This window comes from Ursus arctos, unplaced genomic scaffold (assembly GCF_023065955.2).
Source record: "Ursus arctos isolate Adak ecotype North America unplaced genomic scaffold, UrsArc2.0 scaffold_3, whole genome shotgun sequence".
In the NCBI taxonomy this organism is placed as follows: domain Eukaryota; kingdom Metazoa; phylum Chordata; class Mammalia; order Carnivora; family Ursidae; genus Ursus; species Ursus arctos.
This window is the reverse complement of record NW_026622985.1, coordinates 16,355,959-16,379,223: the sequence shown is the minus strand read 5'-3', so window position 1 is coordinate 16,379,223 and position 23,265 is coordinate 16,355,959. Positions and strand designations below refer to the sequence as shown.

Here is a 23,265-nt window from a genome sequence, read left to right as displayed (position 1 = left end):
CACCCCTAGAAAAAAAGAATCTGTAACTATATATGGTGATGAATGTTAACCAGACTTACTGTGGGGATCATTTCTCAATATATATGAATACCAAATCATTATACTGTACACCCAAAACTAATATAATATTATAGGTCCATTATAACTGTAAGTTAAACTTTTTAACTTCGTTTTTTAAACTTCCGTTTAAAAAAATCCTGGTCACGTTCCCCTGACATGATTTTGGACATCCTAGGGCTGTCACCTACAGTAAAAGAACTTGTGTTAGTCCGAACTCAGAGACACTGAGTGCAGAGGTGGCTTCCAGGGGCTGAGGGTCAGGGAGATGGGGGACATGGTGGTCAGAGGGTGGAAACTTCCAGGTACAAGGTGAATGAGTTCTGGGGATTGAATGAACATAAGGTAATTATCCTTAACATTGTATTGTATACTTTAATGTTGCAAAGGGAGTAAGTCTTAGATGTTCTCATGACAAAAAAGGGTAATTTTGTGGGGTGATACCAGTATTAACTAACCCTATTGTGGTAATCATTTTGCAATATATAAGTGTATCAAAGCAACACGTTATATACCTTAAACTGACGCAATGTTATCGATCAGTTATATGTCAATAAAGCTAGAGGAAGACAGGGCTAGTGGCCTTTTTTTTAATGGTGCAATAGCACCACCTTTTAATGGTGCAATAGCACCACCTTGTGGCTTTATCCCAATTACATGTTGGCCAGAGCTGTTCTGAATAAAAGTAAACTGTTTCCTTTTTTAAAAAAAAAGAGAAAGTAATATTTTATATGGGTTTATGTTTTATGCCTGCAGAAATAAAAAAATCTGAAAAATGTATAATAACATTAACCTTTTATTTCAAAATCTTCAGTTATTGTTTGTTCGTTATTGGGACTAAAATGAAACTATCTCTTCAAATTTTTTTCCTAATAAAATCTACCTCTTACCTGTCTCTGTATCTGCTATTCTGCCTTTAGGACAGGGTAACCTTCAGGAGAATAATTGTAAAAAATAATGCCAAAAAGAGAAAAATGTATGAAAGCTTTATCGAGTCACTGCCATTCCTTAAATCGTTGGAAGTAAGTATATGTTTATGCTTATGTTTTATTTTGCTTTAAAAGTTTGTTTTGTTTCGAACATTTAGTTCTGTAGGAAAGTTTCTTTGAATATTTTTATTTGAAAAGATTAAATGATGGTGTTTGTGTAACACGGTATTTCTTTTACTACCTGTAGCTGCAGATGTCTTGTTTTGCTTTGTTTTACAAGTAATAGGATTTACATGTGGTCTTTATCTAAAAGCAGACTTCATAGGTATTTACCCAGAGAATATAAAAATACTAATTCAAAGGGATACACACATCCCGATATTTATAGCAGCATTATCCCCAACAACCAAATTATGGAAACAGCCCACGTAGTCCATCGACTGATGAATGGATGAAGAAGAGGTGGCGTATATATACAATGGAATATTACTCAACCAAAAAAAAAATGAAATCTTGCCATTTACGACATGGACGGGGCTGGAGAGTATAATGCTAAGCGAAATAAGTCAGAAAAGACAAATACCATCTGATTTCACTCATGTGTCATTGAAGAAACAAAACAGATGAGCAGAGGGAAAATAGAAACAGGAAACAGACTCTTAACTCTAGAGAACAGACTGAGGGTTGTCAGATGGGGAGACGGGGAAATAGGGGATGGGGATCAAGGAGCACACTTGTGATGAGCACTGGGTGTTGTATGGAGGTGTTGAATCACTATGTCATACACCTGAACACTGCGATTATACTATATGTTAGCTGACTGGGATTTAAATAAAAACAGAAGTAAAAGCAGACTTGACGTAATGATAGAAATGTGGGCAGCAGCCCTAGTTACACCTTTACAGGGAGAGCTTGTGGAAACACGGTGTGTCTTCTCCTTCCCAGTCAACTTTGCTGTTTACCCCTCTTCTCCTTTCCTCTTCAGATTGGCATTCTAGGGTCTCCTCTGTTTTCAGGCTACGCTTATTCACTTGGTGACCTTGTCAAATGCCCTGGCTTTAAACACTACTTAGCTATCGGTGTCTCCTAAAATGGCCATCACCAGGCACGGACCCTCCGTCGATCGGCAGATGCACTTGTCCAACCACATAGTTGACATTTGCGCTCACGTGTCCAATGGGCATCTTGAACTTAGCGCATCCCAGATCTCCTCCTCCCCTGCCTTCCCCACCGTCCTGCGTCTTGGCCACAAGCCTTGGGATTAGTACTGACTCATCTCCCGCAGTTTCCCTCTGTTGGGTTGTTGGTACACGCCTGGTGGAGGTTGTGGCAACGTTACAGAATGTGTATGAGGCGGCCGATCGTGTCTAGCGGCATCTCTTTTAAAATGAAAGGCGATCAGGGGCTGGAAATCCACATGCCTTCAGAGTGAGGGAACATAAAGGAGCAGAGGAAGCCAGGGCGGGACACCAGCCAGACCCGGGCTCCAGCTCCAGAACAGTTGCCGAACCCACAGCCCATTGCTGCCGTTCGCCGTTAACGTGGGCTGGGTGGTGCTGAGTCTCCTGATTTTTCAAGAGAAGCTGGGAATTCAGATTTTTCTGAGAAATCTTTTAAAATGCCGGCAGTTAATACAACGCACAAACCCACACGCTGCTGTTTATTTGGCCTCTAGGCTACCGCGTTTTACCTTCTGAAATAGAGAAGATTACCCATTTAGTTTGTTTAATCGTATCTTTGTTTCTTTGAAGGTTTCTGAACGCCTGAAGGTGGTGGATGTAATAGGCACCAAAGTATACAACGATGGAGAACAAATCATTGCTCAGGTATAATACTTCTTAGGTCATTCAGCTTAGGGTTATATTCCAAAAGTTTCTTCCACGAGGCCGATCTTGATAAATTTTTCATATGTGTCTATAATTAGTATGTAGTGGTGGCTTAAAGGAATATTACTTCCACCAAATGACCTCTTGAAAGTGGTTTAATTTACAGCCATTAAGCTATTGGAATACTTTAATTTATATAAGTAACTCCTGATGAATGTGTATTAAATCATCCAATGGATTTCTGGATAATTTTCTGTTTGTACATGACATGAAATTCAAATGTTTCAACAATAAGATGTCGTTGACAATCAGAAAACACAGGCGAGCACGTTCCTTGAGATAACAGGGACCCAGAAGGTGCACCGGGAGCTCCTGCAGAGTTTTGCATGATTGGTTCAGGATGAAGCCTCCTGGGGCTGCTCCCTGATAAAATTAATCAAGAAGGGAACACACTGTACCATGTACTGTATCAGCTTCCTGGCACGAAATGGGGGCTGACATGCCGTTTAACCCCTAATGCTTCTCCGAGATCCCAGTTGGAACGGGTAGGAAAACACGCCTTGGTTAGGGCAGAGCTGACAAGAAGTAGGATTCATGACGACGTCGGAGTTCGCAGATAAAGCAGGCAGATGATAGATAGCATTTCTTAGTTACAGTTCTCAGCACCGGCTGAATGATGTAAGCAGATTTTAAGGTTCTCTAATTTTTGTAGCACAACATTTATGCTGTGTTATAATTTTTATCTAAAGTATTATTTTTTCTTTTGATATATGTGGAACGAGACTCAAGGTCTGTGAGTCATTGTTTTAGAAGGCAGATACACAAGTAAATGGGTCTCTCTCTCCTGTACACATGTGTGCACACACAGATTATAGTCGGGTTGGAAGGAGGTGGAGTCAAATTAGAGAACAAGACCGAAGTTCTACTTATGGAAGTTGAAAAACAACCAAGTACACAAGCACTTTTGACATGATTTTTTTTAGCCTTTTATTTTGAAATAATTGCAGATTCATGGTAAGTCGCAGTGATTATACAGAGGTCCCATGCCCTCCCCCCTACTTTCTCCCAGTGCCTCTGGCTTCACTGCGGTTCACACCATCACACCTACGATCCGACACTGGCACAGCCCACGGGCCCTATGTTGCCACTCTTACGTGCATTTAGAGTACGTTTTGAAAACAGAAGTATCGGGTGCCTGGCTCACTTGGTCAGTAGAACACGTAACTCTTGATCTCAGGGTTGTGAGTTCGAGCCCCACATTGGCTGTAAAGATTATTTAAAAATAAAATCTGAAAAACAATTACACAGCAGTCAACAGACCTATTATGATTTTAAACACTGTTAAAATTTAACAGGAAGCTCTTAGGGTATAAAGATAAGAGATTGGAGATTTTATGTATGTATATATTATGCCTAGGATTTATTAAAGGTATTTTTAGGTATTAGTTGTTTTTTAAGCATTTGTAAACATAAATATCTATGTTACATAAGTCTAGACTCCACATTTTTGTGATGTAATCTGATACTGTGTTTCTTGAATTGTATGTACCAAACAGTTTTGAAATTCCCAAGTGTCTCTATAATCACTTTGAGAGGCTCAGAAAAGTCAGGTTCTGCTCTCATCTGTACTATACTCTTTAGCTCGGGAGGCATCATTGGAAATCAAGGCAGAGTTCACCCAAAAACAAAAAGAAGGGAAAGCAGAGATGTAGTTAGAAATGGCAACTTTCAGAAGCCTTTTTGAGGCCCCGAGGTAGAGTGGAGCATCAGTACAAACGTCAGGGCCCACGTGGACTGCTTCCTGATAAGTCTGCTTGTTTTCTCCTCCTTGAGAGTTTTTCCTCTTTGGGCCACCTTGCCGATGCTCGTTATCAGAGGATGACACAGGGTGCGCATGTGAGCGCTTCTTGGGGAGCACGGGATTGGCCAGTGGGGCACCAGGTGCTGCTGGGACACAGCCCTGCTGTCTCTGACCGTGGACATTGTCACCAGACTGGAGTTGGGGCCAAATTCGTACCTCAGTACTTGCCATATTTTCTTGGCTAGTTTTAGCAAGAAGTGCCATGGGAGAGACTTTGTTATTTCAAATAATTTTACAAATGAGCTCATTAGTCTAGAATTGTTGATCACGGCCTCTCAGTGTAGACAGTGAGATAGTTTGTTCCCCCGGGCCTTCGCTCTCCGGGCCAATCATCTGTACAGCAGAGCTGGGCTGATCGCAGGGCTGCGAGAAGCAACAGCATTGCTGTCAACAAAAGCTGCATTTACACCCTCTGTTTCTGTTTCCTTCTTACAGGGAGATTTGGCGGATTCTTTTTTCATCGTAGAATCGGGCGAAGTGAAAATCACTATGAAAAGAAAGGTGGGTGTTGGCAAGTCCTAAGAAATGCATGTTAGCGATAGAGCAACAGGTTTCCTTTCTGATGCTCACCCGAGGGTCAGTAACGGAGTTTTCACGCTCTTCCTTACCTTGTCAGGGTAAATCAGAAGTGGAAGAGAACGGCGCCGTGGAGATCGCGCGGTGTTCTCGGGGCCAGTACTTTGGAGAACTGGCTCTGGTCACTAACAAACCTCGGGCAGCTTCCGCGCACGCCATCGGGACCGTCAAATGTTTAGGTAGGAGTCACAGCGGTGGGCGTGCCTCTCCTGCCTGCGGTTGTGATACCTGCATTCCATGGGCTCATGTGACTGTACCGATGAGCTCACTGGGTCCCCAAGTTTTATGGTCCCCACAAGAGAGAACAAGGTCAAGATTCATCGCATTATGGAATCCCATTTGTGGGAGCCCTTCGTTTTTTCTTTACAAATCGTCCCATACTATTTTGTTCTTCCGTACAGGCGTGAAAGAACATCTTGTTTTAGTGAAGAATTGGGAGTATGGAGTTTTAGGTCTCATCTTTCCAATAAAGTTTGTGTTCCTCAAAAAAAAAAAAAAGCCAGCTAGTATTCTTACAGCGTCCATCAAGGTCTGCAGGCCAAGCTGGGAGGTCTGTGGGAACACCTGCTCATCCTAGTCCTAGGAAACGAAGGCTTGGGTTTGTCAAAGGCAGGATGGTTTTCTTTGTTGTCCAGCCGTAATGACGCGGCATCACAAATGTCACCTTCAGCTGGAAGACCTCTATCTGCATCTGAGATCTGACCTGGGAGAAAGAACTTACTTTAATAGTGAGAAACGGAAGGCAGGAGGGGTCCATGTCGAGGACACTGTAAGAAAATTGATTGCACAGTAATCAGCCACTCTGTTCTCACGCACAGCTCAGTAGAATAAACTCAGCTTCCCCAGCTCTGCAGGCATCTTCAGAATTAACTTCTTAGAAAAGACACTTTTTAAAAGGCTCTCAGTAAGTATAATATTAATCAAGTGTTAACACTTGTATGAGAGAGAAGGTAGGTAGAAACTGACCGGTAATTTTCCTGAGTACAGGCAGGAGGGAAGAGTAAAGGTGACGTGAGTGAAACCCTGTTAATTTTTTTCTCTAACAAATTTATTCACGTTAAAGAGAATCTGAGAAATACAGAAAAGGCTGGGAAAAATGAGAGTCACCTATACCACCACCACCACCCCGTGATCCTGTGATAATTTCTTCTCCTCTTTTTTTATTTGCATGGGTTTCCTGGTTTTCAGGTTTTGTCAACTGCTTTGTTTTCCTTCACTGTAGCTTAGTAGGCACTTGATCATTTTATTTCTCATTCGATCAAATTGTAGTGTTGTATGAGGTAAGCATACACATTTTAAGTTATTCAGTCATTTCCCACTGGCAAATATTTTGGGGGTTTGGGCTCCATATTTTGGGCATGCGAGAGAGTTTTTGTGTCGTTGTGCACAGACTACTTTCCCATATATAGAATTTTTCCTTAGAAATGTTCTTAAGAGTACGCTTTCTTTTTATGGCATTCGAGGTATACTGCCGGCTCTCTTGGTCTGTACTAATTTACATGCTACCAGCAATACAAGAACGTCCACTTCCTCTATTCTTGCAAACGTTGTCTTTTGTACCTTTGCAAATTTGAGAGGCAAAAACAAAAAAAAATGTTTTTTTTTTAATTTGTATTTCTATGGTAGAGAGTGTGATCATATTTTCCATGTGTATATTACAAATTGAGTTTTTAAAAATGCAGGAGAGGGGCGCCTGGGTGGCACAGCAGTTAAGCGTCTGCCTTCGGCTCGGGGCGTGATCCCGGCGTTATGGGATCGAGCCCCACATCAGGCTCCTCCGCTATGAGCCTGCTTCTTCCTCTCCCACTCCCCCTGCTTGTGTTCCCTCTCTCGCTGGCTGTCTCTATCTCTGTCAAATAAATAAATAAAATCTTTAAAAAAAAAATGCAGGAGAGAGGCAGGCAAAGTGACATAGAACACATCCTTAGAAGTGGACAAAAGCATTTTGGCCACCATTTTGAATTGATTAGACAATAGGATGGAAGAGTAGACATTAACAAAAGGTAACACTGGGTCTTTACAGCATAACATTTAAACCCTGAGAGGGGAAAACAGTAGAGGAAAAAAAAATCCCTTACCACCTTGAAGGAGTTCATATTACTGAGGTGGTGACATCAAAACTAATTTATTTTTTTAAATTCCAAGGCCTTGCTGTAACAGCCACTTATTTTTTTCTTACCATAGACCAGGAGCCTCCCACCCGACCTAGCATTGCACAATCAGGTTATCAAGGGAGCACTGGCTGTTTACTTTCTGAAGTGGAACCTTTTTACCCTTATGCCCTTTTCTTGCATTTGAATTATATCTAGAAATACCACTGCATTATTGACACCTGCAGAATACACATCATAAATGACTTCGAATTTTTCAGATTTGCAAAAAGAACGTTAGATTTATTTTTCTTTTGTTCTCTCCTTTTCTTAGCCATGGATGTGCAGGCATTTGAAAGGCTTTTGGGACCTTGCATGGAAATTATGAAAAGGAACATTGCCACCTATGAAGAGCAATTAGTCGCCCTGTTCGGAACTAACATGGATATTGTTGAACCCACTGCATGAAGCAAAAGTACGGACAAGACCCGTAGTGACAAAATTACACAGTAGTGGTTAGTCCACTGAGAATGTGTTTGTGTAGATGCCAAGCATTTTCTGTGATTTCAAGTTTTTTCCTTTTTTTACATTTACAATGTATCCGTAAACAGAGTAGTGATTTAATACTCAATAGGCTTTACCATCACTTTCTAAAGAGTAGGTCAAAAAAATACTGACATACTGATGAAATGACTTTGTACTCCACAAAATTATGATTTGAGTGAAAGGTTTATTCAGATGATTGTAATATACTGAAAGTATCTGTGGGTAAGAAGATAATTAAAAGACGCTGCCGTGGGTGATACGTGTTCGTGTGGACTTCCCCGGATCGCTGTGTTAGTGACTGTGCCCATGAAAAGGGACCTTGGCAGTGACTCATGCTGGACAGCATGGCATCATTCTTTTTACAACTCACTATATATAGTAAGTACAGTTTTAAACATTTTTGTTTTCTCAAGTTTTTCTGGCTTGATAAGTTATGTGCTGGCCTTGGACTACGGTGAAAGGGTAGAACACATCATATGCAATTTTCAAACCTTTTATATTTTTGCAATAAAGTACATTTTGACTTCTTTGGCATAATGTCAGTAACCTCCGTACTCCAGTGGTTCGAAGGACGGGCAATGTAGTCGTTATGATAATAGGGAAGAGTCTCTTTAAGATGAGAGATCATTAACACAGTTTCCTCATAAAGCATATATCTGCTTCCTTTTTCCATTTTGTAGTCCTCTGTACTCTTTAAAAGTTTGAGTTTGACATTTAATGTCACAAATGGTTTTTTTAAATGCTATTTAAACCTGCCTTCTAGAAGCCAGAGATCTTATATATGCTTTAAAAGAAAGAGAGAGAAAGAAAGAAAAAGAAAAAAGAAAGAAAAGAAAAAAAAAGACCTCTCCTATACCAAAAATATTTTGGGGTCCTTAGGCCCACAGGATGTTTCTCTGTTCTTCACTAGGGGTACATAATATGATCCTTTGCAGACATCTGCTCCCATGGGTTTCCTTTAAGGTGGTAGAAATTTTTATAAGCAAAACCACATATAAAGATAAAAGGAATTTCTGCCCCATCCAAATGTACCTTAGGCCTTACCATTTGCATTAATGTGGACTCAAAAGTGCAGGGTAAACATAACTGAATAGATTTTCATTGATGATGTGCTTATTTTTCTGCCCATAAGATGAATTACATTCAACCAAAGCAGTATTATTCTTAACATGATCTCTAGGCCCATGTGACCCCAGTGTCTGGAGAGGTTAGTTCTAACCAGTTGTTCACTTTTAAATGAGCAATTGCATTGTGGGAAGCAGGTTTTAAAGAAATACATACCCGGGTAAAAATATTCCGTGGCTCTTAAAGTGTGATGTTATTAGGGAATGTTTATGGTCTTACATATATAATGAAAATATGGTTAAAAATGTGTTCATCAAATAATGTACATATAAAAAGTATGTAAAGTATAACTTAGCCACATTTTAGAACACTGTTTAACAATTTTGCAAACTTTCTTGTAGGAAGAGAGCTTACGACATGAAGATGATTTGTTTTCTATTTCAGATTTTATTTTAAATGCCAGGTCTGTTAAACAAGAGAAAAACCACAAAGAACCCCCAGATTCCTGGTTCATCATTCTGTATTCTTTATCCTCTTTTTGAAGATACCTTGTTGCATAAGCTGATTGTTAACTATTCATGGAATAGCAAACAAATGCCTGTTTAATAAAGAACTCTGACCAAGGCTGTAAATGCCAGTTACATTATTTTCAGTATTGTTGGTTATATTTAAATTTACCTTATAATAAAGCACACTTTTATAATAAAATGTTTTTAATGAAGTTTGGTTTTTTTTTGTTGTTTTGTTTTTTATTTTGTTTTGTGTTGTGTTTTGTTTCTCTTGTTTCTGTCCTGGGACTTGGACGGTGCTTATTTTACTATGCGAGAAGCAGGACAGACAGGGGGTTCACGTTAAAGTCACACGCACCCCCAGACCTAATGCAAGAAGAGAGTATAGTTCTTTATGGCAATAGGATTTACAGATTTTAACTGTTAGTCATATGTGGTCTAAACAATTGCAGTAGGCCGCAGACTAACTTGGCCGTGTAGGTTTACCAAAGAAGTGTGACTAACTAGGGAATTTACGTGTTGAAGCATCTAATTTAAAACACCTCACATTTGACCTGTGGATGTGGATGTCATCATTCAATCACAAGCCAAGATTCTTTACTCTTGAGCGATCCTCCACTGAAGTTTTATTCAAAGGATACACTCTGTGTAGCTATGGATTATTCTGGAAGAACATTCCACTAACACACATGCTTCTCTGTTTTATATAATGTGTGTGTGTGTTCTGCATGTCACTGCGAACTAGGGCTTTGCTGCCTGTATTGAAACAAACACTATCTGCGACACGAGTTGGGTGAGCGTGCTTGGCTTACTGTTTGAAACTAGCAGACCATTTAAAATATGTAGAAATGGGGCACCTGGGTGGCTCAGTCGGTTAAGCAACTGCCTTCAGCTCAGGTCATGATCGCAGGGTCCTGGGATGGAGCCCATGTTGGGCTCTGCTCAGCAAGGAGCCGGCTTCTCCCTCTCCCTCTGCTTGTGCTCTCTCTCTCTCTGTCAAATAAATAAAATCTTAAAAAAAAAAATGTATGGAAATGCTGCCAAGGAGGTATGGGGCATGAAGTAAGGGACTCTGGATTTGATTGAAATATGTCTGATTAAGTGCCAAGTCCTTCTCCTTTCCAAAGCATCTTGAAGATACTGATCTAATTTTCCTAATTTTCTCAAGCAATGTTATATTTATAACAAGGATTATGTGACCTATGACATTCTTTTTTAAAAAATTATTTAAGTTCAATTAACATATACTATTAGTTTCAGAGGTAGAGGTCAGTGATTCATCCGTCTCATGTAATACCCAGTGCTCATTACGTCACGTGCCCTCCTTAATGTCCATCACTCAGCTCCCCCATCCCTTTAGCAACCCTCAGCTTGTTTCCTATGATTAAGAGTCTCTTATGGTTTGCCTCGCTCCCTGGTTTCGTCTTGTTTTATTTTTTCCTCTCTTCCCCTATGATCCTCTGTTTTGTTTCTTAACATATGAGTGAGATCGTATGATAATTGTCTTTCCCTGACTGAGTTCTTTGGCTTGGCCTAATACCCTCTCGTTCCATCTATGTTGTTGCAAATGGCACAGTCTATGGCATTCTTAAAACGTCATGTGTAAGCCCAGAGGAGTAAGTAATACATCTGGGTAATCCATGGCTTTGTTAAATAACTGAAGAAGGAATTCTAATATCTGAGTAAAATGTTAATACCGAAGGAAGAAATGGAATTATTCATGCATAAGGGAGAAATAGAATAACAAGGAACACTGGCTTCTGAAATTAAGGGAGTGTGAAGTGCAGCCTGATGTTGAATATCAGAAAGAATTTTGACCAAAACAAATTGGAATAGGGGTTGAGACAACCTTACCTGCTCCAGGATATTTTTAAAGGCAGCAAAACTAGTCGAGCAACTGAAACTATATAGTTGTTAGTCTTACCAGGTACTTAAAAAAATAGACCTTAAAAGTATAACGAATTGTGGAAACATAAACAGTAGAGTTTACCAGGTATCGGCAGAGGTCTTGTGTGCCCAACAATAACTATGGGAGCTTAGATCAATTCAGTCTGTGTAAGTGAGGAGAGTCGGTAACTTCGCCCAAATCACTTACGTGGTGAATCCGTGGCAGAACTCCCAGGCAACTGAGATCTCTTGGTTTCCTGTGCAGTTCTTGGTCTCCTATGTTTTCCCCATATTGAGCCTATAGAGAAATCTGTATCCCGTTTACAGTGCAGATAGTAAGACTCTTGAGAGGAAAACTTTATTTGTCCAACAGATCTGGGTCTTTCTGTCCCTTTTTATGCTGTAAATTTATAAATCTAAAATTGCCTAAGAAATCCTGAAGATGCATGTAACATTTACATTTGGGAAGATGTAGTGAATTATGCTGTGGAAGAAACTGCACCATAAAAACGAAAATGACACCAGGTAGGTGGGTATCCCCAGATTCAACCCCAGCCTGGACCTTGCCCCCCTGCCCTCCCAACACCCCTCCCCCCTGCAATGTACTGCAAAATGTATATATACGAAATGTTCTGTTATCGATTATAAGTGAGATGTTACAGTAAGTAAATGAATTTTTACTCAGCTGCAAAAACCAGAAAATGAGGGTTTTTCCCAGGGGTCCAGAGAAAGTTTTAAGTGTGAGCTGGAAATGGACTCAAATGACAAAAGCAGCCTTGGCTCCTGACCTCAACAACTCGGAAGTGAAACCCTAAGTGTTTTCTGCTTAACATGAAAAAAAAAGTTTACAAAGTGGAACCCTTGAATGAGTGTATGGGCGATAAATAAGACCAGTCCCAAATCTCGGATAAATTGTCTTCCAGTCGCTGATTTTCCATCTTTGTCCTATTTGGAAGCTACCTAGATCCTGCTGAGGGACAAGAGAATAAACGGCCTCCCGAGAACTCTGCCTCTTTGAGGCCACTCCTTTACATAGTGACTGTATTCTTGAAATGTATACAAATGACCTGTTTTAAAGCAAAATGATTATTTTAAAAGAGATGCTCGCTATAAAAACATCTTTGGCAAATTTTTTCCTTGTGGTTGCTCCTTAAATTCGATGAACTTAAACAGCCTTCACATTTTCACCACGACGGCACATTGTGATATGCTGTGGAACGTGAAGGAGTTGAAGTGGATTCCAAGACTCTTGTTTGCCTTTGTGTGAGGGAGACTTGTAAGAAGAGGAGACCAGTCCTCCTAGATCCGTGATGAATGTTCACGCATAGGAAGCCCATGGAAGCTTGTTCACTGTCCACGTTCAAAACCACGCAGGACGTACAGTATTAACGCATAACGCGCTGTACTCATAGGAAAGTTCGTGCGGCTTATTTCCTCCCAACTTCTCGTTCTTTTGCTCAGCAAGCATCTGTTGACTGAGTGCTCAGACAAAGAGATGGTGAGGAGATGGTGGCAGGGAAGGAGGAGGTAACGTGAGTAAATGGTGGGGGGTGGCAAATGGAAGCAAAATATGAAGTGTAGCAACAGTGTGATAAGAGCTGTGTACGTATTATTCCTGAGGTTTTAATTGCTTTTTATCAGAGTCGCCTCTAAAATGAGGTACTTTTTACCGGCAACTGAAAGAAAATGTATAGATAAGGGCCTAAAATAACAGACACGAGAAAATATGTGGGAGTTTGTGTTAGATGGTTCAGATAACAGGAATGGTCTAATCTAGAAAACTTGCAATGAAAGACATGAGAGCAGTCATTTGAAAGACAAAAACCCTCCTATTTCTGCTTCTTAATTTTATAAATAGGAAGTAGGATTAAGTCGAATTTTTTGTTGCCTTGTCTAAATGCTCACATTTTCATGAATACCAATTGGGCAACTTACAAAAACGTGTTGAGGGTGATTGAGGCCACAGAGTGTAGTGCCCTCCGAGTCCTGAGGACACCCAAGTTTATTTCTCTCCACTTGGGTCTCCTAAACTCCACAGAGGTTCAGCTGCTTTTAGGAACTCCGTACCTAAATTTCTTGCTTGCACAGAAAGCTCATGATCTAAAGTTGAACTCACCCTTTCCCCTTCTCCCAGTCCCCAATCTGTTCTCTCCAACATTCCCACCTCAGCAAGGGCATCTACATACCACCAATACCCACCCACAGGTAATGTCCACACCCAACGTCGAGCTCAAACCCACAACCCTGAGATCAAGAGTCGCACGCTCCACCGACTGAGCCATCCAGGCGCACCCCCCTCGGCATCATTCTTTATTCCTCCTTGGTTCTTCCGTCTAAAGGTGATTGTGTTAAGTCACCCAACATATCAACCACTGAAGAAAGCTCTTGCTTAATGGTAATCTGAGTAAAATTTAAACTCGTAGTAGAATCAAGAATTACAAGTACAACAAACATATTACTCATTTCTAAAATGGCACTCATCATTAGCTCCCAGGCATTCCCTTACAATTTGAGGATACCTGAGTGGTTGGAATTAATTATAAAATTAATTTATTTTAAAGTCTAGTACATACAGGGAGGGATATCTGTAAGATTTTCAATAATCTCTGAGAGAGAGACTATCTGAAGAGTTGAGGCACTACTTTCGACCATACCTGTGTTCCATTTCCTAGTTTTAATACAGATGGTCCCCAGCCTAGGATGGTTTGCCTCACAATTTTTCGACTCTACGATGGTGAGAAAGCAATGTGCATTCAGTAGAAACTGTACTTTGAGTTTTGATCTTTTCCCAGGAGAGCGATATGCAGGAGGACAATCCTCTCTCACGATGCTTGGCAGGGCTTCAGCCGCAGCTCCTGGTCAGCCACACAAGCGTGAGGGTCAACAACCAGTACACTTACAGCCATTCTGTTTTTCACTTTCAGGAGAGTATTTAGTAAGTCACAAGAGATGTTCCACAGTTTATTATAGAATAGCCTTTTGTTAGACGATTGTGCACAACTGTCAGCTAATGTAAGTGTTCCGAGCAAGGTAGGCTCAGAAGTTCTGTAGGTTAGATGGGCACGCGCGTGTGCGTGTGTCTGTGTGTGTGTTTTAGAGATTTTACTTATTTGATGGGGGGGATCACAAATAGAGTGGCAGAGGGAGAGGGAGAAGCAGGCTCCCCGCTGAGAAGAGAGCCCTATGCAGGGCTCAATCCCAGGACTCTGGGATCACAGCCTGGGCCGAAGGCAGACCCTTCAACAACTGAGCCACCCAGGCGCCCCTGTAGGTTAGGTGTGTCTGTGCATTTTCAACTCGTGATAATTTTCAACTTACGATGAGTTTATTGGACATAACCCCATTGTAAGTTGAGGAAGATCTGTACTTGATTTGAGTGATTTCATTTCTTTTTTGTCAATTTGAACAGTGATATTCTCAATATGTAAGCAATGCCATGTGCTTGAACTTAATCTTGCTTAGTCCAGCGAAGTAGTCATGGGTGTGCCAAATGTAGTGGAATTGGGGCAGATATGTTGTTTAATTTTACCCCTAAATAGGATTTATCTTTTTTTTTACTACCTTTAACAAATCAGCACTTCATGTTTCTTTATGAAAACAGAAGTTTATGTTTTTATGTGTTCTTAAGTATATCTGCTTTAGTGAAGAAGCAGAATTTGCATGTATATTTTCAAGGAGATCTTGTTTTTTACTTTGATCTTTGCTCTGAGTTATGAGTTGGCTGGTTTTGTTAGTCACCCAAGAGTTAATGATGATGATACACCTGTTAAATATACATGAGGTACTAATACTGTCATTTAGCTTCCCAGCAAAGGCAAAAGACAGGACTAATTGTCCACTTTAAAGGTGTATAGATTCCAATACTGATATTTAATCAGTTGTGACTGAAATGTCAGACTCTTACTCCCCAATGACTTAGACAAAAATTAAGATATGTGAAAAGATTTTTATATCTTTGTAGCAAAGTGGTCAACAAATAATAGGGACTAAATATTTTTGAATGAGAGAATGGAAAACCTTTAAAGGGCTATTAAAAGGTAATTATTTATAATAATGTACAATATCTTGATCTGAAGTTGAAATTATTCTTAGCATCATAGAGTCCACCAATAAAAACATCTCTAGTAAGGCTTTTAGGAAGAACTTTCAAATAGAAAACGTTTTAAAATAAGGTAAGGTTCAGGGGCATCTGGGTGGCTCAGTTGGTTAAGCATCTCTTTTTTTTTTTTTAAGATTTTATTTATTTATTTGACAGAGAGAGACAGCCACTGAGAGAGGGAACACAAGCAGGGGGAGTGGGAGAGGAAGAAGCAGGCTCCTAGCAGAGGAGCCTGATGTGGGGCTTGATCCCAGAACGCTGGGATCACACCCTGAGCCAAAGGCAGACGCTTAAGGACTGCGCCACCCAGGCGCCCCAAGCATCTGACTCTTGATCTCAGTTCAGGTCATGATCAGGGTCATGAGTTCAAGCCCTGAGCTGGGTGTAGAGCTTACATCCATCCATCCATCCATCCATCCATCCATCCATCCATCCATCCATCCGTAATGAGGTAAGATTCAGCTACAAGCAGGCCTCCTGGTTTACCCAATGAATAGGGGAAAGGAGTGCCTCAAGCTCTTGAGGGCTCATTTTTTTGGGAAGGAAAGCTTTTCAGTTTCCTGGTGGGTGTAAGTCACAAATATTTCAAATTTTAATTTAAATGATTAGGTAAATTTCACAATTTTTTCTTTTTGTCAAAAAATACTGGAGAGGCAGCACAGCAATCCTCCACTATAAGGGGGGAGAAAGGAAGACAAAAAAGGAAACAAAATAACAGGGTCACAGTCCACTTTCTTTTTTGGATCCCTCTATTAATCTCTGAAAGATAATACATTCAAATCCTGCCCTTTTCCCTCAGTGAAAAATTTAGGCATTTTGTTGGCTCTCACTTATTTTTAGGAAAAAATTACAATGTTACAATTTGTGAATACAAGAAGTCAGTCTTTGATCCTGTGGTAGGGAGAACTATTTTAAAATAATTTTAAGGCTTCAACCAGGAAACCCCTAAAAAAAATCGGAAAACTTGTTTTAACCCATGAGAGTTATTTGGGATTTGATTTGTTACGTGGCTTTCTGGGAGATTTAAAAATTCAAGAAATGAACGGGGGAGGGGGCGTTGTTAAAGGAATAATCAAGTATAGTTAACGCTTCTTTTCAGTAGTTTGACTATTGATTTCTAACTAATGTAAGTTTTCCTCTTAATTTCAAGCATACATATAGTGATCTAAAGAAGCATAGCTTAAATGATTAAATGTTAAAGGTTCAAAGGGAAAAAAGCTTAATAATGCCTTTGTAATGTGAATGGTAAAAACAGCAATTATAGACTCGGTGGACTGTGACGGACAGCCATGTTTAAAGTGAAGGTAACTATAAAGCCAAAGAAGCCACCCTCCTCTGGTGAGTCAGAGTATTAGTAACTTAAGGAGGATCTCCTAGTGGCATCGAAGTGGAAGGACATTCTTTCATCAATGGGAAGTCGTCTGGAGGGGAACACTGGTTAACAATAACTCACCAGAGACACCGAGATAATGATTCATTAATTCAACTTAAGTCACACTTCATTACTCCTATTAGCTTGACCATCGAGCAAGCTGGTCAATATGGAAAATACCGCTTTGAGTTGCCTCAGTGTCTAAGTCAAGAGTAATCGTCCACCCCCTTACAGCTTTGTGAATTCTCCAGACCCTGAACTTTTCTCTCAGTGTTCATCCCCGAGCCTCTCCGTGCCTGGCACGTAGCCGGCATTCAACACATCTTGGGCGAACTGATCAAAGCTGGTTAAGAAACCCTCTCAGGTTGCTGTCCGGGGGGTGGCCAGGCAAGGCTGAGGATAAAGGAATTTTAGTTCTTCCCACTGGAGCCCAACACCACCTTTAATGCCCGGAGCTGTGATTTGTGGGTGACTGGGTCCCTCGCGAGGCTGTACTGCTTCCGCTTGTGCAGTCATCTCCTTCCCCTCGCACTAAAACAATACCTTGGCCTCCTGCCAAACTTCGAGCAGCGAGCGACTCCGGCTGTTTACGGCCCGAAATGGGTGCTGCGAGAGACTGGGGCTCTCCCAGTGCTAAGAGAGGCCCAGAGGAAGAGAAGAGGCCAAAGCTTTAAAACACTCCCTTCCTCCGCCCCCTCCCTTTTGTCCCAGACACCAAAACAAACGAGCTGATACACGTGTCCCTATGACTCTTGTTTACTATCAAGACAGCGCTGTGCAAGCGCCTCTGGGATATGTAGTCCAACCGGTTCATCTCGCCTGCAGTTTCCCAGAACAGAGCAAGGCTGAGACTACGAACCCACAATCCATTTCGGGGGCAAAGTTTGGCTAGCGTCCCCGGAGTCTCGGCAGCAATCCAATCCGAAGCGCTCACTCTTGTGATTGACAGGCCGTCTTCTCCAGTAAACACAACACAAAAGTCAATACAAGCCCGCCTCCCGAGACGGACCACGGCATCACCCAATGGGGAAGGGGAAAGATCGAATGACAGTTCCTTAGGCCAATAAGAGGGGGAAAGAGCTGGGAGGAGGCTCAACCCCCGGGGGGTTGAGGGGAGGGGGAAGACGAAGCTTGAAAGACTTGGTAATGGCGACGGGTTTGGTAAGTAGGAAAGTTTCGGTTGAGGAGTAAGAGCGGCGACGGGAGCACTAAGGCACGCCGGAGAGACCGGCGTCAGTCGGAGAGGGGGTACACGAGCCGCTGGTGGTGTTGTCGCGTTCACGGCGGCCCGTGTCGGGGCTGCCCGCACTCCTCGGCGGGTTTGTTGTCTTTCAGTTCGGGAAGGGGTGGGGGTGGGGAAGGGAGGGGCAGGATCCCGAGGGGACCGGGCGGCCGGGCGAGCTCGGGTCCGCGCTCGTCTTCCGCCAAGGGCTGTCCTCACAGTGGGAGCAGTTAACCGTCCGATAACTGCCCGCGGCGAGCCCACGGGACCGGCGCCTCCCGCGAGTTCACCTGGGCTTCGCGGTCGCCGGGCCCGAGGGGGTCTCGGGGGCGGGGGCTGGGAGGAGTCGGCGAGGTCGGCCCTCCCGGCCGGGTTGCGCGGTGGGTGGCCGGGCCGGGTGCGGAGATGGGGCGGGCCTGGGCGGGGGGAAGGGGCCGACGCTGCGCCGGGGCTGCCCAGGAAAGTTTGACTTCAACTCCGCGCGTGTGGGCGGAGGGTCGGAGGTTGGCCCCGGGTGGGCGGCCGGCCGGGGGTGGGGGACCCCAATGAGGCGCCGCCTCCTCTGGGGGCCGAGAGGGGCTCGGGCCGAGCGGGGAAGCTCGCGGAGCCGCTGGGCCCCGGGGCTCATTGTTACGCATTTCGAATGAATGGGCTCCGAGGCGCCTGCGCGGTGCAGCTGAGCCGAGGGGAAAAACAAGCCTGGAGTCCAGGCTGCGGTCACATGATGGGGGGAGGGGAGGGGAAGGCGATGAATGGCGAAAGAGGGTGGGGGATGGACTTGGCTTGAACCGGGAGGCGCAGCCTCTGTGACCGAGAGCCCAAGCTTGGCAGGCGTTTCCAGTCTCCGCCTTCCAACCTATGCTGCTGCCCCAGGCAGATTAAAACAAAACAAAAAAGAATCCAGGCGAAATCGACCGTGGGGGGCCTAGTTTTTGTAGCTTCCTTAAGCGCTGCACGGAGTCTGGGGTATTTCACTCGCGGCGGTGCCTTCTCCACTACCTGGAGTTCGTTCTTCAGGATTTTTCAGCAAGAATCGTTTTTAAAAGGAGCACTGAGAACAAGGCTGTACTCCAGTCTTTAGCTCAGGCTGCCACTCAGGCTAATACGGGAGGAGGGTAATAGGGAGCGGTGTATACTAGGAAGTGTTGGAGTCCTACCGACAATTCCTGACGAAGTGCTTTAGATTTATTTCCTTCTAACCAGCGGTAACAGATGAGTCCAAACCTTGGTTTTGAATTAAAGTTACCTTTTAAAAATTAGAATAATTTTGACATCTGTGAGTACTTTTCTGTTGTTTAACTCTTGATAAGGATCTGCATTTGTAATGTATTCCTAGTATTTCGGTCTTTGCTTTTTTTTTTTTTTCCTCTGCTGTTGTCTTTTGTTTTAGTTTGCTAACAAGGGTGTTAGGATCGTCTGTTCAGTTTCCTTGATTAAGCTGCAGTAGTTTATCCCTCCTTACCTATGGAGGACCTGTTTCCAGACCTGTGGATGCCTGAAACCGGGGACGGTATTGGGCCCTCCATATGCTATGTTTTTTCTTATGATGAAGCTTATAAATTAGATATTAAGAATAATAGTTAATAATAAAATAGAACAATGTGCTGTAATAAAAGCTGTGTGAATATGGTCTTTCTCAAAATATCTTATTGTTCTATACTCACCCTTGTGATGATGTGAGCTGTAAAATGGCTATGTGGTGAGATGAAGTGAGGTGAATGACCTAGACATTGTGACTTAGTTTGGCTGCTGTTGACCTTCTGACCTTAGGTCAGCAGGAGAATTAACTGTTTCCGGACTGGGTTGACCTTGGGTAACTGAAACCACAGAGAGGGAAACCTCGGATAAGGGACGGCCACTGTAATACATTTTAAATACCTCAATTCCTCATGGTACAGATCTAAATTAATTGCACATGACCCTCTCTTTGTCTCCTCCCCCCCCAACAATTTGAGCTTGGTAAAGAAGTCCTTTGGGATCAGGCAAGGACGTATAGAAGAAATCCTTCCTGTGATATCCTTGAGAGTGGAAAGCTAAGGATTTAGGGAAGATTAGGCACTTGAAAGAAGGAGTCTAACCTCTGTTGGTCTGTGTCTTTTGTCTCTCTTCAAAAAGAAAATGATTACATTCAGTTGTCAGAGTGCTGTTGTCCTCATCTGTAAGAATAACTTTTTTCACAGAGCTGTTTTGAGGTTTTTATGAGATTGGAGGAAGTATGTCAAATGCTCTGTACGTAGGAGGTAGGCATTTAGTAAAACCTAATTTCCTTCTTGTCCATTCATGGAGATTTAGCTATTTCTGGTCCTCTTCACCTCTCCTCTTTCTAAGATTTGGTGGATATTTATTTATGAAAGTTTGCAAACAAAAGCAATGGAGTCTTCCCATGTCCACCCAATAAAAATTTGTAATATTGGACATGCCATTTCAAAGCAAAGCTGCTGGAGAATTTTACTCTTCCCTTTTGAGAATCCCTGGTGTAGTCGCAGAGTTAACTCCAGTACGAGGCAAGCTATGTCAAACCCTGTAATACCAAAGCAGTATGCAAAAGTATGAATGAACAATAGGGTTAGCTCTACCAGGAGATACTTGAAGGAGAAGCTTGTTTATCAAAATGAATGTCTACTTGGTGTAATGTATGTGGGGGAGAATTTTTGAGTACGGACCCTTTGGTATTCTTTTACCGTATCTGAGGTCTTCTCTCAAGTAGTTTGACAGAGAAAAGTCTGAGACAAAAAACTTTATATTCGTATAGGGATTTGCCTTTTGTTTTCGTGTCTTTTATTTAAATCTCCCAACAGCCCCGTGAGATAAGTGCAGGTGCTGTGAGGCAGAGGTTAAGTGGCCTGCCTCACATTCCATGGCCAGCAAGAGGGAACCTCCAGTCTTTTGATTCGGGTCTAGGCTCCCATTTACTGTGCAGTAGGCTTGCAGAAGCACTACCTCCATTATCTCAAGACCAAACTTTTGATAGCCTCTAGCAGTGAGAGGTGCACACACATAGAATTCAGATCCAACAAATACTTACTTGGTGAGTACTCTGTTAGTGGGCGGTAGCTCTGTTTTGAAATTGAAATGTTTTTTCCCAGGTTCCTCTAAGGAATATTATGAGGGGTTGTTGGTAGATCACGCAGGCAAGGGGCTGAAGAAATGATAGAAGTTGCAGGAGATGTTAGTGTACTGTAAATGATGAGTGGGGACAGCGCAGGACCTGCTGATGGGGGAGGAGAAAATCTAGTTAGAAGATGGAGAAAGCCAACAAGTTCTGCAGAGGGAAGGAGAGGACAAAACAAAGTGCAACTCTGCTTCCCTGGATCCCCGCGCACCTCTGCTTCATACACTTAAGGATAGCTCTGAGGAGATACATACGTATAGTGTGACCTCTGAACTTTGTATCAAGATAAAATGAGAAAATGGTCGTTTAAGATGGCAGCTGGGGCTGGCTTTTGCAGATCGTATCCTCTCGTGAAGCATAGTACAACAGATGTTCATAAGGAGTTTGAGTCATTAAGATAGGTTAGATGGTGTTGTGTACACTTAAGACGTTGGAAAATTTTCTATGAGAAGATGTCAAACCTGCTATCTAAACTGGGAATATTCGCTGTTCAGAGAACTCAGAATGACTAGTTCCTCTCATGTCTTAGGCATTACTCAATAAGGAATCTGCATTGATACCGATTTTCTTTTATAAGAACTCTTGCAGAGGAAGCTGGGGAGCAGGTGGCTGACAAATTGGGAATGTGAATACACTGCTTTTAATACATTTTCCCTTAAATATGTGTTATAGATGTTTCTGCATACTCATATCATGTTTCAGTATGATGTGTTTTATAGGCTCAAAGAAAGTGTTTATAGTTCTGATCACATCAGACCTCTGTTCAAAAATCTTCAGTGGTTCCCCGTTGTCTGATAATTGCTAATAATAATACTAGGCACTCTGCATTGAGGGTTTGCTCTGTGTTAGGCACTACTGTAAGCTTTTTACATTTGTTAGCTCACTGAGTCTTTACAACAACCCGTGTAGGTGTTTTTATGATTTCCATTTTACAAACAAGCCAAAAAGATTTTAAATAGATTGTCTGGGACACATAGCCAATAAGTAGTAAATCTGATTATAACTCAGGTAGCCTAATTTTAGAGCCCTTACTCTTTGTGTACAAAAAACAAAGAAACCAATTTTCCTAAACTAGGTTTGAAGATTCTGGCTCAGTCTACCTTTCCAGACTTCGTACCCATGACCACAAGACACACAAGGCCAGCCTACCTTCTGGTAATACTGGATTCTGTGTTGTTTTGATTTTATCCATTACTTTGCAGACTCTGCTCAAGTTTGCTCATTGGAAGGCCTTTCTTCCTTCCTTTTTACCCATTTGTAGCCAAGCCCTGCTGTGTAGAACTGTGGTTATTTGCTTATATCTTTCCACTAAAGTATAGATTCCTTGAGATTCAAGACAAATTATTCATCATTGAGGTCCAACATTGCAGCTAGTATAGTGCCTTGTACATAATGTATATTAAGTAATGAATATGTATATTTGAAGAAAAAGGAATTTGGTAATCATTTTTAGCTCACTGTTCTCACAGTGCACCAGGTATTCTTTGGAAAGAAAATAAATAAAAACCAGCTCACAGGGTTGTACTCCAGACCAAATAAATCATATTCTCTGGAGGTGGGGCCTAGGCATCATTTTGTTTGAAGCACACATCATCGCATGCTTGAGAATCACTGATCTAGCCGAAGTGTGCTTGATTTTTGCAGGGCAGAGTGGAGGTTCAGAATAATGATTTGGCCGGTTATGGTGGAGAAGTCAGTTTGTGTTACTAACCACATCTGTTGTAGCCAGCAGTTCTGTAGGAGATTGTTATACCCCAGCAGATTTGCTGTTAACCATATAGTAAGACTGTGATTAATTAGTAGATAATAAACTGTACTAAACTGGAAAAGTGTTCATTTCTTTCGAACACCTTGGACATCTTTTGATAGATGAACTGTTACTTGCCTGAAATAATGGCATGATCCATGACTTTTATTGAGACGTGTTGGGTAACTTGGCATATTTCTGAGGGAGGAAATGGCTGAAGCTGAATAAACTAGCTGTCTGGTCTCCTGTCATTAGCTATTTTCAGTAACTGTTCTGTTTAGGACGGTAAGTGCCCAGAGTACGTATAGGGTTGCCCTGTGTCAGTCTAGGGATAAAACATTTTGTGAAGAAGTCTTTTACATTTTTT

At 42.1% G+C, this 23,265-nt stretch overlaps 2 protein-coding genes across 4 annotated transcripts in view; both read left to right on the top strand.

Annotated features, from left to right (window-relative positions):
• The window catches only part of PRKAR2B (protein kinase cAMP-dependent type II regulatory subunit beta), an 89,127-nt gene extending 79,469 nt beyond the window's left edge, over positions 1-9,658 (top strand). Inside the window, exons 7-11 of one of the 2 annotated variants that reach the window (XM_026503522.4) lie at positions 978-1,079; positions 2,738-2,812; positions 5,109-5,174; positions 5,290-5,428; positions 7,674-9,658. In XM_026503522.4, coding sequence (XP_026359307.1) covers positions 978-1,079; positions 2,738-2,812; positions 5,109-5,174; positions 5,290-5,428; positions 7,674-7,807 — 516 coding nt within the window. In that variant the 3' untranslated portion in view covers positions 7,808-9,658. The remainder of the gene's footprint in view (positions 1-977; positions 1,080-2,737; positions 2,813-5,108; positions 5,175-5,289; positions 5,429-7,673) is intronic. The other variant, XM_026503533.4, reaches the window with a different exon arrangement.
• Positions 9,659-17,917: 8,259 nt separating this feature from the next.
• HBP1 (HMG-box transcription factor 1) overlaps positions 17,918-23,265 on the top strand; it is a 28,405-nt gene continuing 23,057 nt past the window's right edge. Inside the window, exon 1 of one of the 2 annotated variants that reach the window (XM_026503469.4) lies at positions 17,918-17,978. In XM_026503469.4, coding sequence (XP_026359254.2) covers positions 17,964-17,978 — 15 coding nt within the window. In that variant the 5' untranslated portion in view covers positions 17,918-17,963. Of the gene's footprint in view, positions 17,979-18,111; positions 18,137-23,265 lie in introns of those variants that run through there. The other variant, XM_048212892.2, reaches the window with a different exon arrangement.